The sequence below is a fragment of the Platichthys flesus genome, chromosome 14 (assembly GCF_949316205.1).
Source record: "Platichthys flesus chromosome 14, fPlaFle2.1, whole genome shotgun sequence".
NCBI lineage: Eukaryota > Metazoa > Chordata > Actinopteri > Pleuronectiformes > Pleuronectidae > Platichthys > Platichthys flesus.
In genome coordinates this window covers 19,739,272-19,764,009 of record NC_084958.1, presented here as the reverse complement: position 1 = coordinate 19,764,009, position 24,738 = coordinate 19,739,272, and the positions used below count along the sequence as shown (strand labels likewise).

The window sequence follows — 24,738 nt, the reverse complement described above, 5'->3', positions numbered from 1 at the left end:
TGGTGGGAAGTCAGCAAAATCAATAAACACAACGAGGCGGCATTGCATTTGTGCAAATCCAAAATCCTTTCCTTTCGACGCAGGATGGCAAGACGAGAAAAAAAGCAATTGTTGAGGGATGAATAACAGCGAGAGCTTGAGTCTGTCATGTCAATATCTGTGGTTTGGTTTGTTTTTCTTTGTAAACAGTATTTAAATTCATACCACAATCCGCATGGAGCAAAACAGCGAATCTGATGTTCTATAGTTCAGCACCACGGACAGTTCCCCCCTCCACGTTGGGAGACACACTGGAGACAAACTCGGAGACAGACGGCAAAGCAACACTTTAGTTGGATTACTATAAAATGAATGGAAAACATCCGCCATGCTTTATAGGAGTCTGGCTGGGAGTTTGTAAGCAATATGAGCCACGGGGCACGGCTGCCTGCTGACTTTTAAAACACTCTGCCATGCATGAGCTGCCTAGGGGATGGAATGCAAGCGGACACAAGGGGGTGTTTCAGAGGCTTCAAAAACAAGTGAGGAGAAAGAGACTGAGAGAGAGCGAGAGAGGAAGGAAGAGATAGGCAGAGAGGAACCGAGCGAGAGAGAGAGAGGTGGTCACCCTGAGTTCTAACCCCCCCTCCCGCATAGGAGGGCTGCTCAAATATTGATGACTTTTAATATAGAATCTGACCTCATATTTTTCTCGGCGAAATTATGACATTCCTGAGATTCTGCCTCGCATTCGGAGCTCGTGGTGGAGATGTGTATGGGGGGGGGAATCAGAGTCGGAGATTGTAATATTGCTGTATATTGCATTTTTAGCTTTGTGAAAAGAGCCTGATGTTATGAGATCGGAGGGACAGCGCAAAGGAAGATTCACAGTTATTATAACACGAGCAGACACAGGATGCCGCTTCCAGTGATGTTTCTGAATCAACGCAGAGGGAGTGGCTTTCTTAAACCGGTGTCAGAACACTTCTCGTGCGTGGGAATATTGTCTCATCATGAGACATATATGTTATAATCCCTTTTTTCTCCATTATGGTCTTGTTAGTAGGGCTTTAACGCTGAATTATATCTGCTCTCTGAGGTTTCGCTGAAGATCCCTCCCCCTGCCTCTTGTGTGTGGATTGCATTCCTCCAGGTGTCCATGAATCAAAACCAATATTCCTGTGGTTAGCTCCATTAGCCGTGGCTTATTAGCTTTGAACGTCCCCTATTAAATAAAAATAAGATAGGGCGACCTCCACCACCCTGCTGCTGGTACCTAATTTGACTGCCTTTATAATGAAAGTCAAGCTCTGTATAATGAATTAGGGTGTGTGTGTGTGTGTGTATGTGTATGTCCTTCTCACCACACATTCCTGATCAGGGACTGACATATGTGTTATATATATTCATCACGCCTGAGCTCCAGCCGTCTTATTGAATTTGTAATTGCCTTCCTCTTAGAAATCTTGTCAACTGACACAAGCACATTTTAAGAGCCAAATCTTCTCGCTCCTAGGGTTTTTTATCCCAGTCCCTTTTTCCCAGTAGAGGTCTTTTCAAACGAAGCCTCCCATCCATACCTGCCAACAGGCCTACCTTGGAAGGGTCTGCCGAGTCTGAACAGCAGCACAGATAATTTCTCAGGCTCAGACGAACGTCTTTCATTACAGTTGTAATGTATTCATGGCCCGGAGTCATTTTTTAAAAAGGGGCATTAGGTTGGAAGCAGGGAAAGCAGTAATTGCCTTAGATGTGGTCAAAACCGATTCAGTTCACGGTCCAAGATAAGATCTCAAAAAAATTAGAGCACTAAATTCTAATGCCTGGATGTGCCAGCAGAGAGCAGAGGAACCTGCCTGTGTGTGAGCCCCAGGAACACATTAAGGAGAGTTCATGTTTCCCACATTCACATGAGACTTTTTATTAAGTTTCCTGCATTTATTCATTTGATTTGACAGAGACCTCAATCTTTTGGACACGAATCCAAACACAGCTCTTTTTCTATGAACGTAAAAGTCTCTTCGCATTCTTTCAACCCGGTCGTTAGAATGTATTTTCGCTTTTCCCCATCAACAAGTGCGGCCGACCGAGCCCCTGAGCAAGGCATTCAGCGAAAGAATAAAATAAATGTTACGCTGCGAATGCGTATTTGCTGGAACTGTACATGTTTGTGAGAATAATGCCCCTACACGGACAGGAGGTTATACTTAGCCCCTGCCTCGGATCAGTGACTTCCTGGAACATAAACTTCTTTTCATTAGGAGCAAACCTCCGGCCGTCTGAGCTCATTGACAGTAACTGAACTCCTATTTACACTGTCTTTACTTCGCGTGAGGTGGCCACGTATACCTGCTCCACTTTATTATACCCCACTACCACACACGCACTTTTTTACGTGAGACATTGAGATGCGCTGGGTCTCCGCTGACTGCTGCCAGGCACCGTTACCTGCCGAGTTAGGCCATTTGACTGATGGGTTGTGATAGCTCGGAGAAACGTACAATCCCTCAAATAGACCATTTCTGTCTTCCAATTTTACCCTAATATTTCCCAAATGCCTCAGAAGGCATCTGGACAAACACGCTCGACTATAAAAGAGCAGGAGTCGCAGGGAAAGAGCAATAACTTAAAAGCAGTGACTTGACACATGGAAATGAGCCTTTTTGTATGAAAATCAAATGGAGATTAGGCTTCGCGGAACAAGCTTGATTTGGATTGTACACAGTGATTTGGGCACGGTTGTTATTGAGGGGACCCTGCGTCGGGTTTGTGTGAACATTATCTACAGCCAGGTGCTAGTGGGAAGTGAGACCCTCTATTTATACGCCTCAGTGCCCTTAAACCGTGTTAATATTTCAGTCCAGTGTTTCTGATGTTTTTTTATGCTTTGGTGTGATCTGTGTTATTCACCAGGCCTTCTCTCTCCTCTGTTCTTCAGGATGCTGCTTGTGGCAAAGAGGCACAACTGACAGGAGATCAAGCGACGACATCTGACAGCCGCTGACTTATGTGGAGTGTCACTCCCCTCTTCTCATCTCCTCTGACCCTTTGTTGACCCTCTCATCAACACTTCTGAAGGAGCTCACTCGGTGACACACCTCATCAGCCGGAGCAGAAGTGGCGGCAATCAAAGACAAAGTAACCGAATGGGGGCTAATCGTCGCCTGGAGCTGCCGACACAGATGTAGCAACATGCTGCCACAGTTTCCAAATCCTCCACTGCACCGTTCAGAGCTGCGCTTTATTTAGAAAAACTCTCGGTCATTGTGTTGCTTCTGTGACGAAGCGGCAGCTGTAAAGTGAAAACCAGAAGAAGAATTCCCTCAGAGATCCTTCAGAACGACACCAGCGATGCTTTGGCACGTTTTGTTCACGCTGCAAGCCGTCTGCGCCAGCGTGGCCCTTACCATGCAACATTACCCGGCGGCCTGGGGACACTATGACGTGTGCAAGTCCCAGATCTACACGGAGGAGGGCCTGGCATGGGACTACATGGCCTGTCAGCCGGAAGCCACCGACATGACAAAGTACCTGCGAGTGGCCCTCGACCCCCAAAACATTACGTGTGGAGATCCGCCAGAAACCTACTGCGCTTTGGTGAGTCGTAACCTCGCCTGTCCCCTGATGGAGACGGATGAGGCTGTAGCCAGGATCTCACGGCGCACTGGGTCAGGGATAGAGAGCAGCACACACAAGGCGATGTGCAGCCGCCGCAGAGATTAATGTACACGCCCGACCCGCTGTGTATCAGGATGCAAGTGCAGCAGACAGATACACATGTACTCACTGAAATGTATTATTATAGATAAACATATATTGTATGTGTGGGTACATAGTCACCCAGACTCAGGCTTATGGGAAGGTGTGTGTACGTGTCATATTTCCAAAGTTACTGATATTTTCCCGTCAAATATTTCTTCTGTGGACAAGCAAAACTATTTAGATGCAAGGAAATAACATCGACTTTTTCATTTCTGCAAAAACTTTCCCTTGAAAGATTTGTTGTGTTTTCCTGCAAACATTTGCATACAATTTTGGAAATAAAACCTTATTTGTTTCTGCTCATCTAAATATATTTTTCGCATTTGTCTCTTCAGAGGCTCCCCAGTAAATCAGCAACAGTCAATTTGTATATGTTTACAGAAATATATCAACTTTGGGACAATATTGTTAAGATAGATTTTCTCGCCAAACCCAAACATGCAAAGTAGCCTACATGCAAATCCACAAATCACTGCACACACACACACACACACACACACTGAGTCAGAGGGAGGATTACCTTAATGATAACAATTACACAGTTATTATGTGCCGCATGCTCAGTGCAGTGTTCAGCATCGTGTTCCATTGGCCCTTATCAACCATTACCAACAGTTCAACCCCGGGTTGCATTCGTTCAGAATCTCACTCAACGGAAGCAGCTAGAACCCGTGCACTTTAAAGCGCTTTGTTAGAAGTCGTGCACGTGCCTGCTGAGAGCTCCTGCAAGCAAATATTTACCAATTAAAATGGGCATCTTTAAAACGTAGTTTTTACTCTCACGGCTCCAGATGGCATTGAGACATTTAGAGCCACCGTAGGATGAAAAAAGAGCCGGTCTCCAGTCGCCTGTGACGTTTTGTTGAGCTTTATATCAAAACAAAACAACCTTTATCGGCCTGTAAGATTATCCTGAATACACAATATTAACATAATAGATGGAACATAAAGAGCCACCTAGAGACAAAGAGGCATCAGAGTCGTTAGTAACTGTTGGTAGTTAGAGATGTCACTTTATTGTCCATGTTCCCCTTTTGAGTTTATTGGAGGTTTTAAAAAGATTACAGTATATTTTAGACCTACACCTTATTTTGTCTTAAATACATATTTTACACTGAAAAGTTTAGTTTAGTTATTACACATCGGGACCCAGCTCATATATTACTCTGTATGCTTGTAACTACTAATGTCTGCGGACAAGAGGATAATCAAATTACATTGTTGGCCTTTGCTCTAATTTTAAATTATTTAAACAACGGTGATGATACATTCTAAAAGCATCTACCTTGATGTTGAAAGAGAGATGATGACAGTGCTGGAGCTTCGAATTATCATGTGATAAACTCCCCTGATCTGCTCCTCATGACATTGGTGTTTGATCCTGATTGTGCTGGCACTGGGACAACAAAACAATAATAGCTGATGCTACATCCCATTTAACTGTTGACGGTCAGGATTTGGTCGCTTGACCAATTTGGTGCCAAAAACACTTCGACAGCTATTGGATGGATTTCCATCAAACTTGGTAAAGATGTTCTTATTCCCCCAGAGTCCTGCTGACTTTGTTCCAGAGCTTCTATAACTATATAACATTGATTGCTGTGAGATGGGCTGGCACAAGACGTCCATGTGTCTCAGATGATGAATCGTAACGACTTAATGAATTCTTTTCACTTTTCATCAAGCATTTCTCTGACATTTGTAATTTTGAGTAAAGAGTCTAGATTCAATATATTGCCATTTAATTTAATGCAGATGTCAATGTCTGCATTAATTACAGACTTTTTCCAACTGGAGCCATCTTCACTTATAATCGCAATTACTGTTCGAGCATAATTCTCTAGTTCGAGCATATTAGCAAATGTAAGCATGTTCAAATAAAAAGTGAACCTCATAAACATCCGAATATTAACACTGCCATTGTGAGCATGTTAGCATGTTGACTTTGTGTGGGCTGACAAAGACATATTGCATCCTAGACCTGCAGAGACTTATCAAATAATATGAACATTACATCATTTTTTTTATTTTAACACATCAAACGATCCTTTATCTTACATCCTGAAAAATATATTTTTACAGGATTACGCCTAGACTGTTTATTGATCAATGATGATAAGTTAATCCCATAGCTCAATGGGCAATTTCTATTTCATTTAAGTATTATCACAATTAACAAAATGCACAATTCGTATATCTGACACTGGCGTAATCCCAGCAGGTTGAGAAGGTACAAAGAATGGTGACCTGTCGTATAACTGGTGTTTTTCCCCTCATGTGCAGAATGAAGCAGTTCTGTCCCCGTGTCTCTAAACACGTTCCATCACACTGTAACCTGACTTCACACATGTCCGAACGTCTGATTGATAGTTTATCCATCACCTCTGACATGAGTTCGAGGTCATTATCGCTCAGATGAGAACACGAGAACACCGGCTCCTCCCACACTCACTTAAACAGCTGTTGTGCCTTTGATCTGTTTACATTCTCGGCCTGCACGCCGGCAGACCGACACCGGTGACCTTATCCACCGGGGCTTCCTGAGAGTTTGCCGGAGATGAGAGGAGCGTGCAAATGAGCTCCCTAGCCAATCACTGCGTTGCCTGCGGTTGCTGCTCCGGTCCACTTTCCTCAGGAGTTGGTTTGCCTCATAGTGGTCGGTCAAAGAATCCTACATGGCTCAATCCCCCCCCACTCCTCTTTCCTTTGCACTTATGAATCCCATCCCAGTCGCCCAAGGATGTTTTTTTGTCAAAACTAAGCTCTGCCAAATATAGTTACGACAGTCTGTGCTCATGAAAGGGGCATTAATCATTCAACAGTGGATATTTTACATCTGAAGGCTTGAGGTTGTTTCATCTTTGGATGAACTGGATATTTTGCTTTGGGTTCAGATTCTAAGTGTGTTTTCTCTCTCTTTCTGTTCGAGGACGAGTGATAAAGAAGGTCCAGGAGAAGCGGTGTCTAGGGCAGGTGTTCTGGCTCAGGAAGTTAGCCCTGCTTTTATTTTTAGCTGCAGACCTTGAGGGGTTCTTCAAACCGTGTTGGTGTTAAGGCTGTTCACATGTGGTGCACTGTTCCGCTGTGGCTCAATTCCATTTAATCAGCAGATTATTACTCTAACATGCAGCGTAAAAATTATTTGATTGTATTCAAATTCATTAATTCAAGTTACAAGGTTGTTATTAGCTTGTTATTACTTCATTTGTATAAATTAGTATAAAATAAAAATATTGACCCTTCCTGTTTTAATGAATGGTAAAAACACATACTAAATATTCAGCCCTAACACAATTTACCTTATTAGATAATAGCAGAGACAGTTTTTACACCCCTGCAGCACGTGGGTCCTAATGAACGAAAGCTGTTAATACAGAAGATTTCCTGCTAAAACACATCTGCTGCGAAAACCTCTCATAATCCTCCCTGATATGGTTAACAGGCACAAGAGTGCTTTTAATTACACAGCTTCTCTAACCCTCTAAAGTCCAAATCGGGTTGGCTCTGGTTAATTTAATGGCAATTCACAAAAGTGGAGCCATTAAAGCGCTTTCATTGAGAAAAGAGGTTTAATTTTCATGCACTTGAACCAAATCATTTTGTTGCTGCCAAGTAATGGCCATGGAACGTGTTTACTCCACAAAATAGGAATAAGTGTTTCGGCAGACGGCTGTCAGGCTCTTACATTTTTGAATATGCTGCATAAATAAATTAGGTTTTTGTTGGGGCAGACCACCCTGTCAAATATTCCGGCTGTCGTGTTAAAGTGGTGTTTGAATCACGACCTGATTAATTAGCAACTTTTCACCCAGTGGTTTGAAACGCGGATAACCTTGGAAGACAAATTCCAGAGACGCTCTGCCGTTGCTCTGGATCCAGATGAGAGAACGTGAGCCTTGAGTCAGGGAGTCAACGGACCACACCCTCCACGGCATCTGCAGCCATTCATCTGCGTTATGTCGGTAATTGTATCAACATCCGTGAGACTGATTCAGCCGCGGGCGTTTCTTCCAGCTCCTCCGAGTCTTACCGGGTAGAGGCTTGTAATGCCACTGAACTTTACTCAGTTCTCACAGAACGGATGAAAGCAGTTGTGGCTGCCAGATCACCACACGGCCCCCTCTGAGGCTTAGAGGGGAAAGACAAGACGAGAGCTCCCACTAAGCTGCTCGGAGACCGCCATGTTATTGACAGTCAATGCGGCAGACTTATCTGTGCCGGCAATGACGGAAGCCATTGTGAACTTTCAATCTGTGCCTTACATGCCCACAAGAACTGATGTAATGGACTTTAGAAAGAGAACTAGATAATCGACTTCAGAGAAAGGGAAGTAACCTTTGCTACAGTGGCTGTGAGGTCATGGACATAGAAAGCGAGTCGACAGAATGGCAATTGAGACGACTCAGTGTCCCACAAGATGTGCTCGAGAGCTGTACCTGCTGTGCTTCTTAAATGTTACTACCTGAATTCAATTCACTGGCACTTTCCCTTTCCAGTCTGCAAGTTTGTGCCCTGAGGTTGAAGTTAAGTGCTGAAACAGCTGAAAATGCATTTAATTGATTTCATTGTGATTCAAGTTGGTGTTGAGTTTTCAAATGTTCAACTATTCATGTCATTGTACCCGAAAGCAGTTTCTGATCAGAAAGCACTCTGTTGTTAGAGAGAGGGGACAAGGAATATTTTATAGTTTGACCAAAGGTTTGAGCTTCTACCAAAGGAAATATCTTTGTTTTAAACGATGCCCACAAACATCCATTCTTCCTCTACATTGGCATCGTGGTTAGATTCAATAAATCCACTAGAGGGCAGCACATTGGCAAGGGTTTCTGACAACAACAACAAACAATGGCGACAGTAGAGAAGGTTGTGGTTATGTACCTCTTTAGTAATGTGTTGTTAACGTCTGTACAGCATTGTTTGAATTTCAACCGTAACTTATGTTGAGTATAAATTAGCCTTTACACGACTTGTTGATTTGTTTCACTCTCACCACTTTAACAAATCTTTTTGTTAGTTGCAGAAAGTGAAAGTTTTATCTAATATCTCAAAACTCAATGAAGCAACACAATTAAACCTATCACAAATGGAAAAATGAAGTATCCAAATAATAAACATAACTCCTTAAGCAAACAACAGAGCCCAGTTATTTCTTCTCAGGAGTTGGAGGAGACCAAACCAGAGCTAAAACAGGAGAGCAAAAAAATCATGTGATTCCAGCTAAACGCTAAAAGTGCTCGCTATCTGCTGAATGTGCAAATAAGCAACTAATCGCTAATGTGTTTGCCTACAGGGTGATAATTTGTCAAAGCTGCTATTACAGCTAGTTTCACTTCCCCCAAATGACCAAGAAATCTATTAACGCAGGTTTACGCTCCAAGTGTTCCAAGTCGCTCGAACAGAGAATAAAAGTACAAAGTTAAGGTTTCTGTTTTGTTATTTTTACACTATCTAGTCTACGCATTTTCCAAAACCACAATGTTAAGACTCAACATAAAAAGCCTACTATAAGTGTTACATAGTGCTAGTATAGGTAAGAGGAATTGAGTCTTTACACAGACCTTATCTGTGCCAGTTTGAATATCAGGGTCAGTTTGTAGTCACTGAGCCTTACAGGCAGTTCAGAGGTCAAACTGAAACTGCCCCTCTTTGATCTCTGTGCCCTTCTTCCTTGGGGGGGGGATCCACTCATCCATATATTTGTTTGGAGACAGGGAACAGTTGGAGCGTTTAGCTTCCTGTCACCCCGGTGCCCTTGACTCTGTTCTGAACTGGCCCTGCCCAGCACATCATCACCGCGCCACTGCGTACCAAGACAGCGAGATGACATGCAACATGTCCCCTGACTCCAGGATGGGGGGGGGGAGGGGGAGTCGTCATTTATTCTTTCACTCGCCTGCCACCTCTTTTGCTTCCTGGCTTTTTAATTTTCTCCGTCCATTGTTTTCTGTTATCTGATGATGCATAATCTCCGTGGCTTGTTTGAAAACAGAGGGGGGGGGGGGGGGGGGCGCTCCATACGAGGTGAGCACTTGACTGATAGAGATGCGTATGTCTGCATTATTCCCCGGGATCTGTGACAGGTTAATTCTTAGAGAGTTGTAAATACAAAGAGATGAATTATGCATGGGGATTTATAAAAAGAAAGGGATGGGCTTTGTGGTTCGACTAGACAGAGTCTTTCTGGACAGCTTAACAGTTGAATGCGTGTTTGCTGTCTGAAATGGAGCGCATAACTATTTGCATAAGTGCCTTATTCTTTTTGGAATTTCTCCCAAGGAGGTATAATACTTGAAAATCCAGTTTGGGATATTTTCACCTAGGTAAATGCAGGAGTAGTGCTTTCTCAGCAGAAATCATAATAATTGCATTTTTTTTTTCTTTTTGTTGCCCATAATCTTAACATTACAAGAATGTCAAGATGTCTTGTACTAATTCAAATGTTGTTGGAAATCCCCATATATTCCCTTAACCGTTTTACTTCCCTATTATCTGCATTGAAAAACAAATAGCTTTATAAACAGTTCTAATTCAGTCTGCTAACTGCTTTGCATGGGGGACTGTCAAACCTTGATATTACGCTGCATGTTTGAAATGAAGTGAAAGGAAACACTTAACACAGCCGGAGTCAAGGCAGATTTAATTCAAACAATGCAGGGAGTAGATTAGACAGAACTATTAGAAGAGGTGGGGCCATCATTATCACATTTTCACGCAACGTTACAAACCACAGTGCTTTTATTTCACGTCTTGTGTTTATCCTTCCAGTCATTAATCACATATTGTTTGGTTCTCAGGATATCTGGGCTACGCAGGGTTTTCCATTCAGTATTTTTTTGAAGTATTTAATATTAGGCTTTTAGTCATGATTGTTCCCACCACTTTGCTCCAGACAAAAAAAAAAGATCTCTCAAAGAACATCTTTTGATTCATTATCCAATAAATCTAAAAACCAGTTCAGCCGATTTCTCAATGACAAAAACACCTGCTATGGGTCGACTATTTATGTTCCTGCCTTTTTTTTATTTCTTCATTGCATCTCAGATGAAGACACAGTTGCTTTGAAATTGTCTTTTTTCAACATCAAAAGCAACAAATTAATCACTGTGCTCTGGTGCCTTTGTGTTTTCTGTTCCTTTGTAAGTTTGCTTTCCCTGAGCCGTGATGCATCTGATTCGACGTCATACTGGTGGAAAATGTGGGCAGAGCTAGTTTGGCAAATCATTTCTGTACTTTAATGCACATGTGTACTGATGTTAATGATCCCCAGAGGATGAATCCTTTAAATAGCTCAACAGTCATACAGATATTCATGGTCCTCTGGGGATAGTTTCTAATGACTTAAATTTCCCTGTAGTGCCACTAGTTGGTTGAATATTTTCTATTAGTCTTTATTTTGACAACTGTTGATTGGATTGCATTTAAAATAAGTGCATTTATTCAATGTTGCCTTTAGACCAAATTGTTTCTGGCTTGGAGGGGAAGGAGTTCTTGAAGTGGGAAAAAGTAACTAATACTCAATGAACATATTCTACTTGAAGCATCGAGTTAAATGGAGCTAAATTAAGGCTTTTGTAAACCAGTTGTCCTTGTGTATGTCGTTTTGCAGATCATAGGAGAGTAGTTTGATTAATAACTTTTTACCAAATTGAGGAAGCTATGAAAAGGTTAGTAATAGAATATATAATATAGATTAAATCTACACATGTGTATTTTTAGACAAAAAGTTGATCTAAGCCTGCTCCAAGTTTACGTGTGAAAAAGGCAAAGTGACTCGACCACATCTCTGCTTCTCATCTCTTTTTCAAATCCGTCAACTCACTTTACATAAGATACTAAATCTTATTTTTGTTCCCTTTAGGTTTGAATTTCAAAGCACGGCGACAGAGATAATTCTCATTAGCATTTCCTGGATCGTGCTCGAGGACCCGAAATGCTAGAAATAAGATGGTATTTTGGAAAGACTCGCGGGAAATCCTCTTACCTCATTTAGCTTCCCCCTCTTCTCGTTGACGAGCCACTTTTAACTAATTTGCTGCAGATTTACGCACAAACTCATTTTTTGCCGCTTCACTGGCGGAGGCGTGATACAAGCACGAGCGTTTCCTCGGTGAGTCACTGGGTTTGTCTTACACCTCACTACAAAGGGAACTAGTTATGTGTGTGTGTGTGGTGCCTGTCAATACCATCGAGACAGTAGTTAGACACAGTAGAGAAAGTGTCACCGCTTTCACTACTTACATGGTGACGAAATTACTGTGTCACGTACATTCCCTGGTTAATACTTTGATGAATCCCCCCCCCCCCTCCCCTTGAGTGCCTCCTGTTGCAGTGTCTGTCTCAGCTTCAATAAATAAAATAGAGGGTATCTGTAATAAAATTAAATAAAAGGAATTCCTTCCCCCTAAATTTAATTATTTTCGTTCCCACTACCTTCAGTGCTTCAACGCCCATTCAGCCTCCTTTTATGCTTGACAACCTTGAATGGGATTCTTGTAAAAGATACGGTAATTGAAATACTCAAAAGATGTCAGGCTCTCTGTTGCTTCCCAAACAATTTGACTTGGCTCACCCGTCTGCCGAAGATTTTTATTTGTTCGTACTTCTCAGGCAGGGGCGTACATGTGGGCGTGAAGGACTTCCCCTCCCTGAAGACACTGTGTAATTCTGGCGAGACTGAGGAGTGTCAGGCAATCGAGCTGTAGCCTCACGGGAGACCACAGATTTGACCTTAAGAGTCTGTCGGTGGGAACGTTTCAAATGCAGCCACTTTTTCATATGTTTAACATAACACAGCAGATAATCTCCTCCTGAATGTCATGCAATCACAATAGTGTGGATTTCTGTGTGTTGACATCGAGTTGGCCAAGAGAAATTATTCATTCATCGTGGTTCATGGGCGCATATCAGCAATTATGATCCTAAATTTTGTCATTAAATACGATAAATTGCTTTCTTCCCCAGAGTCATTTGAGAAAATTGGTATAATTATTGTGTTTTTAGGTTAAATACAGAAATACAGTGAAAACACTGTTACCTTATTGTAATATAATGAATGGTAGCAGATACCTATCAACTCACATACAGGCTACATGTTTGTTTTAACTCTACAAATACAGAAAATTAAGATTTCTAAATTTTGGGTTTACATTTTAAGCTTTTAGCTACTTCTTGAGCCAGAGCCTTAAGGCAGTTAGCTTAGCATAAAGACTGAAAGCAGAGGGGAATAGCTAGCCTGGCTCTGTCCACTAGCATCACAAAGGGTTAACTCTAACCCGCTACAATAAGATATATTGTGTTTATTTAGTCTTTCAACAAAACAAAACTAACCACAAATTGCTTATTACTTATCTCTCGACCAGGCCGCTGGTTTTCCAGAGTGTGGACTTTACTTTATCTCTCAACAGCTAGCTAGCATCTCTACTAATCATTTAAGGTGTTTTTATTTAAGCACATTCACTTTGCAATGTGTTATCTGGAAATTCAGAACCAGTACAGAACCACATCAAAAGGACCTGAAATAGAGAAATGGTGGTGAGATGACAGGCCACTGGTTGCGACCCACCTCCCCTTAGGAAACCCAGCCATCATGTTGTCAGGCCACATCAATCTCTGAGAGAGAGTGAAAGAGGCTGCGCTGTAGAGAGGAAGGGATGAGAGCACAGAGGGGATAGAAGGCCATGTGTCCAGAAGTGGATGGTGTGATTTTATCAGGCTCAGTGTAAGGGTGACATTTCAGTAATGCTTTATTCCTCACTTTGGCATTTCAAATTAATAAAAGCCTCCAATAACTATGCAGAATGAAGAAAGATGGAGGAGGAGGAGGAGTTGACGAGGAGTTGGAGCCAACACACTGATGAACAATGCAGCAATTTCACTCCGGCTCTGTCTCATTCTTTCCCTCACTGTCTCAATTTCATCCCACTTTCTATCAATTCCTCTGCGATGACCCCTGCATCTCATTGAGAGAGGCTGAGCCCTGTGTCCCTGGAACACTGCAAATCCCTCGGCGGCAGTTTTTTTTTTTATAAAGCTGATTATATAAAACTAGCAAAAGTCTAAATCAATAACGCAATGATTTTGGCATAGTTTAATTGCTGTACTGTCGGGGGTGGAGACATTCTGGAGTCACAGAGATGGATTCAACTTTCTTTCTCATTCTGTTTTAAATTGTTCCAAACTATGTGGATCAATAGAAGTGAAACAGAGTTGAAAAGTTAGAAATTGGGTTTTTGCAAATAATCCGACTTCATGTGACAAGTTGTGAGGCCTGTTGTGGCAAATGACAAAATACAGTCCAAGTACGGATGAATGTAGTGGTTCAAACTACATTTATAACATTGGAATCGCCACGGTGGCCTATTGAGATGAGATAATATCATACTTAGTTTTAGTGTGAAGTCAAGACAAGGGTCGAAATGATGGTTTTCATCCAAAAATTACAGCAGATAGAAAAACCCAATCCACTAAATGTGATGTGTTTAGTAGGGTTGAAAAGGCTTTTTAGTTTAATTCGGAGAAGAGCTTAGCTATTTGTATCATTCAGCCTCGAATCTTAATGCTAAGCTAAGCTAATTGCCTCCTGGCTTTAGCTCCGTGATTAATGCACAGACATGATATTTCCACCAATGTGATTTTAGAAAAGAATATTTTCTAAGAAATGTTGAACTTTTGCTTTTAGTGTTGAGGAGGAAGAGAGAAAAAAGAAAGAGTCTAAAACGGAGTTTATCATATCAGCTTTACATTCACTTTACATTTAAACATGTTTAAAGGATCAATAACCTGTGGACCTCATATATACCTCGTATTAGCTCATGATTATGGCTGGTTTAGCATCCCTTAATATATGTACTAATATTTATAGTTCATTTAACATGTAAAGTACCTCACATTCATTATGCATATGACATAAACACACAACACGATGAACCTAAGCACTTTGTAAGTAGCCTTCCTACGTTTTATGATCGGGTGACAGGTGACCCCACCTCATGTGTGTCCCTGAATTAATTTTACAAGTGGGAATCAAACCTCTAACCCAGGCACTGTTAGTGTCTTGCTCTACAGCATCTGTACAGGCTACAGGATCAAAACAGTTGCCTGTAACTTCATCTGATGTGTTTGTTGTACACACAGTTATCCGCCTGTGTATGCATTCCGTGTAACGTATCTCGAGGAGAGCTCTATCAGTTTTTGCCACACAGGCACGCAGTGTTTAATCCAGCGGCTGCTTTGGAATACAGAGTGCGAGAAGAGAGAGGTGAGAATTAAACATCTTCGCATTATAGCAATGTTAAAGCATTTTATTGAATCCTGACATCAGAGGGAATCTAATCCCTGACACAGCCAAGCGCTTTCTCTCTCTCTCTCTCAGACACACACAAACACACACACACACACAGATAATATACAGGCATAAAAAAATAAGGATGAACACACACACAAGACAAATATGCATGTAGAAAATCACGGCTATACACACACAAATTCCCACAACAAATCAAATCTGCACCTCCACCTTCACCAGCAAGCCCAATGATCACAAGGCAGTATTAAACTTCCTCCCAGTGGGATTCTGCCACATGGGACAGATAATGAGGCCAGGTGTTAATTAATGTGGAGTGCGTTTCCCCCCCGTGTGCCGACGCCCCGTGAATCCCAAGCAAGGCCGCGGCCCTGGAATCGCCGCGCGGTTGATTTGCCAAGCAGCGCACTTCAAACGGCCAGACTGGCTGCGCCGCAGTCCTCAAAGGGACTGCTATGGCGAGGGCCGCGTTCCAGAGGGCGGAGTGCTTGGCGTGTGGCAAATCGAAAAACATGAGCGGCGGGAGAAGTTTGTGTTTTTGTTTTGATCAGACATCTGGGTCGATAGCGAGCTACAGCCGTCACCCCTGCACCCGGCCGCCGAGCTGTTTACCCCGACCACCTGATGCAACCGTCTCTCGTCACGTTTGCCGAGTTCAGCCTCATGCATTCCTGCTCAGAGGAACACGCTCATGTCTGTCGAGGTTTTATCTCTTTAACTACAAATTTATGAATTCCCTTTATTTCAATCTAAGCAGTGACTGTTTGTGTCCACTTCTGTGTGATTTGCAACTCTGGAGCACGGAAGATGAAGAGCTGCAGCCAGTTGAAATAGAATAAATGTAATTTATTTTTATTAAAGTCATTTTAACACCCCTAGAAATTATCTTTGGACCCCCCGGGGAGCAATCTCTGGATGACATTTCTCAAGCCCATTTGAGTAAATGTACAGAAATGAATATTAGCCTGTGGTAACCTGGAATGACAGTACATGGGATTTACAAATCACAGATAATAGGTTTTTTAAAAAGGAGATCATCAGGGTATCATGTACAATGATTTTTCTTGATATGGAATTACCAATATCTGTTATCGGATCTATGACATTCATACCCCCTTTCCCCCCCTCCCCCCTCCCCCCCTCCAACCTGATGATATGATGGAGCACTCACAGGTCAGACGTGCAATCCCACCGTCCTTCATTCCTTTGAAGGTCAGGAGAATGAAAAGCCCGGCTCTGTTGTGAGCCACTCTGCCCCCGACTGCAGGTTATTAAAGCTCTATCGAGTTTCTGCCAAAGCTCTGACTCTCCCAATATCTCACCATGGCTCATCTCAGCTGTCTCCTCAGTCAGGGTTTATACGGAGCTGAAAGGATCGAAAGCTGGCCTCTGCGTTCGCTATACACTTGACCATTCCCTCCTTCAAAACTCGGACCCGGATCTCCTTTGATATCATCCTTTTTGGGCCTGTCGCCTGTGTATCACCACGAACTATCATCCTCGCTTTAATCAGGGTATCATGTGAGAGCAGGGCGGAGAGAGCCTGCCCTCCACACCGACTGAAAGTTGAGAATTTGATTGTGCTCCGTGATGGGCCTCTTGTGATTTGGTCAAGTGGTGCTTCAGCTCGACTTATCCTCATTTTGGATTGTCAGGGATTAACTCCCTGAACACTGCATCACAGCCAAGTGATATCATCTAGCTGTCATTTTGTCAAATTCCTCCTCCTCCTCCTCCTCCTCCTCCTCCTCCTCCTCCTCCTCCTCCTCCTCCTCCCCCTCCTCCTCCTCCTCCTCCTCCTCCTCCTCCTCCTCCTCCACCGGTCAGGCCGTGAATGAGCGTAGCCATCCGGAGGTGTGATAGTGGGGGATTTGGGCCAGCGACAGGTCTGCAGGTGCCATGTGGCAGGTAAGAAGGTGCAAGGCCGAGCAGGATGATGGGCTGATTAATCCAGCAACACCTCAGTTCCAGTGGGAGCGATTTCTCTCACATCCACGGAGGCTCGACAGCGAGGAGGCTACTGAGGGCTCAGCATTAAACCAGCAAAGTACACACACAGGTCACAGACTTAGAAATGTTACATTGCTGTGTTTTTTGCATTGGAGCTTCACCCAAAATTCAAAGTACACGTAACAGTAATAATAATGTAGCATTTAACAGAATACAAAGGACAAAGAAGTGAAATGAGTTTAACTAGACTTCTTTAATAAAAAGGGGAAAAAGGAGGGTAATAGAATTACCTGAACACTCTATTACAATAAAAGACCAACTTTGACTTGGTGAAATTACTTGAGGTCTATAGACATCAAGGGACGTTGAAATAAAGTGGTTTGGATCTTCTGGACAAACTTTTGTCTTTGTCCTCGTCCCGACCCCTATTGGTTTTTCCCCTCTCCATCTTTTGTTAATCAATGTTTTCATAGCACTCATAGAACAGCGATGAAATTATTACCCATTGTAAAACCAGAGTCAAACTAAACTGGGATAATCCTTCAAAGACAATATTCCTATTAATTCAAAATCAATCTTCCTTGAATTTGAATTTAAATTCAAAAACCTTCCATGGTGATCCATCAAGTAGTTTTTGCATCATCTTGTTCACAAACAGACAGATGGTGATGAACACATATACACTCCATAGGTAAAATCCAATTCAAATAAAATCAATACAATGGCAAATAAAAGTTATGAATTTCTATATTTACAGAAGCTGCCATGATGGTGGTTGTATTTGTCTTCATTATTAGCCACGTCACTATCTTCATTATCAAACTCTGCTCTGCCATTATTTCTCTAACAACTCATCCGTCTATAATAAGTGTTTATTGTATGTTTGCATGTGCTGCATTTATGTCAGTGGGAGGTTTGTTGTAAACTATGGCAAATAAATATATAAAAAAACAATAATCACAACTAAATGAATCATTATCTTACCGTCCCGCTGTTTGAATTATTAAATACTATAATTGCAGCAACTAACTGACACACTGTTATATAAATATCATTATTATGCCCTTTCAGTGTCGTGTCTTCAGACTGATCTGTTGGATGTATGGTTTTATTTATATGCTGCTCTCTCTGTTTACACCCAAAATAAACATTGTAAGTTTCTCCCAGGAATGTTCAGGGACTGATGGCACCATATTTCTTATTTTTCTTGAAAAGAGGACCATCGTTCAACTCGAGCCAAATTAATTTAGAAAACATTTACAGAGTGAAGATGTCTCATAACAGCCTTGTCTCCTATAATTTACATTTAAACACACACACACAAATAAACTATGATATTGTTATCTTTTGAAGGAAGCGTGATTACGACCAGATTACGTTATTAACGGTAACTAGCTCGAATTAAAAAAAAGATGGCCGGTGCAGGACCGTCTGTGATCTGAGCTCGAGTCCAGAAATCTGTCAGCCCAACTGATTGGTCGGTTTCTCCCTGCTCCCATCCTTCAACAGCAGCTGTCATTGGCCGGAGGATTTATCTGCCGAGCCACCTCCTGTGTCAAAAGGCACATCAACAGTGGGTTGTGCTTAGTCAATCTCACAGGCCATATGTCAGTCACATAAACACCTGCCTCGCACCATCATGGATGTGTGTGTAGGCGTGTGTGTGTGTGTAGGTGGCTGTGTTTTGTTTGCATGGATGGATTGTGTGTGTTTCCACATTTGCTATGATGGTGTTGTCAGGGCAGCCCATTTAAGAGAGAAAATATTTATTATTACTGCGTCTTTTATGTCTTTTTATGTCGATAATCTTCATGGATTTTATTTATTCAGCTGTTGTCGACATCCATACATTCTGTGTTGAGCTGCGTGTTGCGTCATGGCTCATTGATTCCTACGACTGAAACTCTAGGAACTATTGAACAAAACCATCAATTTACATATAAATATCCCCGGAGCCTCTGTGATGATGTGAAGAGCCGGGTGTCCAGATTGCTTTATATTCCTCTGAATGACATTTGGATTCACATTCTCAGCTCAAGCCCCTCTCTCTCTCTCTCTCCCTCTCTCTCTCTCTCTCTCCGTCTCTGTCGTCCTTGTTCTCCTGCTCTCCTACTGAGTACGACACCCTGATATTGGATTGACCTTATAGGCTGCAGAGATCAGGACATCATTAGCTGCGACCAGCCGCAGACTTGCTGCTCGGGCCTCCTGCACTAAGCCAGTGCCCCCGGACGGATCATATGGCATTGACAGAAACCGGCTGGGCTTGGTTACACAGCAGCCATGGTGGCAAAAGCCATGTCAGCAATACCAATAAGAGATTGTCAAGGTTACACTTGCTTAGCACTGGAGCGACTTGCAACAGTTTTCTCTAAGGGGTATGAAATAACTCGTAACTTGTGGTGACAATATTATTTCCTTAAGGTTAAGTTTTCTCCCCTGTTACTGCAGAAGCCGTTACCTTAGTGGAAGAATGGGACTTGATCCAAGACTGAACTTTTTGCATTTTCCTCCAGAAAACGAGTGGATCCACAATCTTTCTGTAAAGAGAAAGAGCGATGAAACAAAATCAGACAAATTCTTGGGACTGATATCTATGAGTGTGTGAAATTAGTTGCATCTTGAATCTAAAAGGACTGTTGGCCCTTGAGTGCTGTTCAAATATATATTATGTATTAATTTTTAAATGCTAATTCAATAATTTCGTAGTCCTCTTGCACAAAGCGGGGGATTTTCTTTGAGACACATTCTCCAAAACATTTTCAAAACTGGAGCAGCAGAGGCTGGGAAATCCTGACTTTTAGCCCTGAGGGTGGGACAAGGTCCCAAACAGCTGAATCCCACAGTCCAGCTCAGCAGCCTTTAGACCCTGATTGTCTGGGAAACCCCAACATTGCTCAGTTTCTATGTTTCTAGCTTCATCTTATCAATGTTGAAAAAACTGATCATGCAATGTTAAAGAACGAGAAAAATGTTGGATACAAGCCCGGATTTGGATTCACACCAAGATATTATGGGTTCCTCGGAGTGAAAATGATTCGCAAACCCTCCGCAAATAAGTAAAAGAGTCTTTTTTGCATAATCCTGAAAACTAGGGGAGGTAAATATATAACTAGTGTTTTAATTCTGGGATAAATCACACAAGCGTTCACGGTAAATGTATGAATATCAAAACTTCGATACTACAATTAAGCAAACATAACAAATTTTCTTTCTGCAATTTTTAACATGTTACATTATGGTTTGTACAAAACAACTTTACAAAACCTAGGACTGTTACTTTCATGGCAGCAGTATTTTTTAAAGGGCAGGTTAAATATTTGAATCGGTCAATATCTAATTTTGGTGCAGAACCCTTGTCTCTGGAATTCTCTGCTGACCTCTTCACTCTCCCACATCCCTGATCACAGGTAAGGGATCAAGCTGAGAGGGCTTATTGTTCTTCTATAGATTTCCCCCCCCCCGGCGTTGCACTGAAGCCCTGGGTCTTAAATGACCACAGAGGGTATTGATCTTCATAATGCTCTGTTTTTGTTGTTAAATAACCACCGCAGGAAATCCGCTGAAAGGTCCCGACCTTTCTCCATCATTTCACCTCCGCCGGGCTGTATGAAAGCATTCCAGTATGGCGGGGGGGGGGGGGGGGGGGGGGGTTTGCTTTGAGAGAGTAAATACCGTACATGTCAGTTAATGTTCGATTGGAAAAACTGCCTTCGCATTATTGAGTGTTATTAACGATGGGGGGGGTCAGCCAGCCGGCTGCTCGGTTAGAATGATCTGTTCCCCGAAGGCTTGAATTTCGATGGCAGCCACCGAGAGAATGATTATGGATTGAATTTATGACTTCTTCCCACTGGTCTCTGAACACTTCTTAGGCTGTGGGCATGAAGCAAATGTCTCTCCTCAAAGCTCCTGTTTACTCTCACTGCTCGGCCGGGAAATTGTTTTTCTCATTAGCCACGGAATGCGGCAGTCGGAGTTCTTTATATCGTCGGAGAATAGGGCTCCCGTTCGTGAGGCGGCCCCCCCGCTGCTCCCTGAACCTCACCGTGAAAACAAATGAAACAAAGATCACACTCTTGCATGACAGCGGGGGAAATCACTCTCCTCTCTCTCTCTCTCTCTCCCTCGCGCACTGTCAAGGCCCGAGCTCCGAGCGGACCTCCAAGGCTGCTCGAGCACAAGAGGGGGACGTTACGAGCGGCAGCACACATCATTGTTAAATAGTTGACACAAGTACAATTTAGTGTCCCTGCTGCTTAACCGAGGCAGCCGCCATCCTCCCTATTACCCCTTAACTCCCCCTCTCACATCTCTGGGTTTCTGTTTCCAAGCTGTACGTGTGTATGTGTGGGTATGTGTGTGTGTGGGCCACTGAATCTAAGATCTCCCTTTCAAAAAAGACATAGCGAGAAAAAAAAACGGCCTCGTCATTTGCATTCTCTCTCCCTCCCACTCGCTCTCATTCTCTCTCGCGCGCTCTGTCTTAGCGGCGTAACCCTTATTACCCTCCTAATTGGATCATGCAACGCTCCTTTGAGTCAGCCCTAGCAGGCCTAGTGACCCACAATCCCTCAGTCTTGTTCCACCTCATTGAGTGGTTATCGCTCCGGGGCGAGGAGCAGGTTGCAGATAGCATATCGCCGCCCCCACAGGAAATAAGATGGACTGCGGAGATCTGTATCTAAAAACAGGGAAGTCACACGATCCATCTCCCTGAGAGGAAGATAAAAGCATCAAATGGAGGAAAAAATATCTTTGGATGTGTTAAAAATGTCGGAGCTCTACTCAAAAAGACAAAAAAAACAGCTATTCTTTTTTTAATATATATATATATATATATAATGTAATGGCGTCTGCTTATCAGTATTCCTGCCAGAGATCTCCCCTCGACTAAGTGGCAGTCTGGGTCGAATGCGTCGCGATACTGGAGAGGCGAGCGGCTAATGCTGCAGATAGCCCAGTTCTCACCTTTAGATAATTTTGCGTGTAGAATGTCGGATGATTGCTGATTATTGAACCGCTTTACAGTTGATCTGAATCTCATCAGCACTTAACCTCATTGTTCCTGGAGCAGAGGTGAGAGGAATGTCAATTGGAGTGTGTTTAGCGCTCGCTGGCTCTGTTTCAGCCCCGTCTCTCTTTTCCATTCACTCCCTCCCTCCCTCTCTCTCACACACTCACACACACACACACACACACACACACACACACACACTCACACACACACACACACACACACAGGCAAACACATTCACAGCTCTCTACCCCTCTCGCAAACAAACACAAGCACATCAAGAGCTCCTCTTTCCCCTCCCACAAACATGCTCGCACAAACACCCAGACTCTGTGGGTGTTTGTGGTACAGAGCAGACAAGGGCCCATGAAATATGCATGTCCCTTTGTGTGTTTCATAAGAAACTCTCATCGGGATTCCACTCCCATCTCAGCTGAAATACCACACAGGAATATCAATTACGCCGGCAATTTGGGTGGCGGTGCAGAGCGGAACGCGCCGAGCGAGAGTCTGGGATCCACGGTGTCACCGTAATGAGAGGGTCACTGTCTTCTGCCGCCTCATGGGCCAACGCTGCTTCAACATCGGCCTGAATGTGTGAGAAAGTGCGGTGGTGGAGTCACAACAGGAAGGAGAGTCAGCAAGGCGGTGGAAAAGTAATTAACCTCTCAAGGCCAAACGGACGAACAGCCGACCCGAGAGATGCTTGAGTGTTTGGGATCGCGAGGGCGGGACTTTGTATATTGACAAACAAGGGTTTCAATATTTAATTCAGAATTAAATATTTAACTAACCCTTTTCACATTTCAGTTGCTTAACTTCTTGTCCTCAAACTACAAAAACAGCTTAAACTCAGTGTTTCCACTCAAATTTCATATATTTTCCACCCGAGCCTCGATCGCCACATTTGGATAAAATTTCTGATCAAATCATATTTTCTGGAGAGTTAATGAGTGAACTCAGTTACCTGGGAAACGAGAGACTCGAGCAGTCTAACACAAAATGAGGGATAATTACGCTACTGTTATTTGTTTGGTTTTATTGGGAACACCTCAAGGACATTTCTTGATTTGTCACAGGAAGTTTTGAATAAAAATTGTCAATTTGTTCCATTTTTCATATGAAAAACAATGAAAAAACAAAAAAGATATAGTTCCTTATATTTTAAGTAATTTGTGTATGATGGTTTTAAATATAAAAATACCCCAATGCACTGGAGTATCATGAATATCTTAATGTTATATTGTCACGTGACCCCAAATTGAACCATTTGAACGACTCAGTTTTACTAACCTGTATCTATGTGTGTCTTTTTCTATAGGAAAACCCTTACATGTGCAACAATGAATGTGACGCTACCACCGAGGAGCTGGCTCACCCTCCTGAGTTGATGTTCGACTTTGAGGGTCGCAACCCCACGACCTTTTGGCAATCCACCTCCTGGAAGAAATACCCTAAGCCCCTGCAGGTGAACATCACGCTATCATGGAACAAGACCGTTGAGCTGACGGATGACATCGTCCTGACCTTCGAGTCCGGCCGACCGGAGCAGATGGTCCTGGAGAAGTCGCTCGACTACGGCCGGACCTGGACCCCGTACCAGTTCTACGCCACCGACTGCCTGGACGCGTTCACCATGGAGCCCAAGACAGTGAGTGATCTGACCCAGCGCACCCTGCTGGATATCATCTGCACTGAGGACTACTCCCGGGGCTACGTGTGGAAGAACGACAAGACGGTGCGCTTTGAGATCAAGGACCGCTTTGCCCTGTTCGCCGGCCCTCGGCTACACAACATGGCCTCTCTGTACGGCCAACTGGATACCACCAAGAACCTGCGGGACTTCTTCACCATCACCGATCTGAGGATTAAGCTGCTGAAGCCAGCCAGTGGAGCCACCATGATAGATGAGAACAACCTGTCCAGATATTTCTACGCCATCTCTGACATCAAGGTGCAGGGAAGGTAAGAGCATTTTACTTTACCCATTAGAATTATTCACGTTCTGTTGCTGCTTTCAAGCTTTCAGAATATTTAAATTGCCAACTCATGGGACCAAACTGCAAGAATCGTGTTCCTCCAATTCCCTTAATGTTTCACCAGTACCATAATGGCCCACTTTCATCTTCTTTCACTGACTGCAGAGCTGCTCAAACTGGCCTTTTTCCAGGTGAATGTTCCCCTTAAATGCGTCTTCAAACAGCAGGAGATCTCCCTCCTTCTCTCTAACATTGACTAAAGCACAATTGATATTTATACAATAAAAACCGATTGACAGAAATTTGTTAAACAATAAATATCCCACGGCATCAGTATAGAACAGGCCGGGGGATTGGCCGACTTTGAGCCACGGAGAGCCAACAGTCTGAAGTGTTTGTATTGCAAACAAAGACACCACACAGTGTTTAGCTTCCCCTCGAGGGGAGAGGAGGAACACAGTGGAATCACCTGCTGAGGTGATGAGAACAAATGACAGACTGCTGCTTTTCCCTGGCATATGGTTGACCCCCCCAGGGATATACCAACCTTCACTTTGCTGTGACAAGATATTCAACCCATACCTTAGTTGTGGTGTATTTAATTATTCCTCCTTGGACGGCTGGTCTGTTTTTATAAAACACCATCAAATGAGCAGAATGATTTCACTGCCGCAGACTAACGAGAACTTATTTTAAAAAGGCAGAATAAGGAGCCTTCAATGTTTTCCTCCTTTTCCCTAAACCAGGAA

General features: G+C 43.0%; 1 protein-coding gene across 1 annotated transcript in view; it reads left to right on the top strand.

The window, feature by feature from the left end:
- Positions 1–2,923: 2,923 nt before the first annotated feature.
- LOC133968661 (netrin-G1-like) overlaps positions 2,924–24,738 on the top strand; it is a 49,574-nt gene continuing 27,759 nt past the window's right edge. Inside the window, exons 1-2 of the mRNA XM_062404824.1 lie at positions 2,924–3,576; positions 23,332–23,975. Of these exons, the coding sequence (XP_062260808.1) occupies positions 3,331–3,576; positions 23,332–23,975 (890 nt within the window). The 5' untranslated portion in view covers positions 2,924–3,330. The remainder of the gene's footprint in view (positions 3,577–23,331; positions 23,976–24,738) is intronic.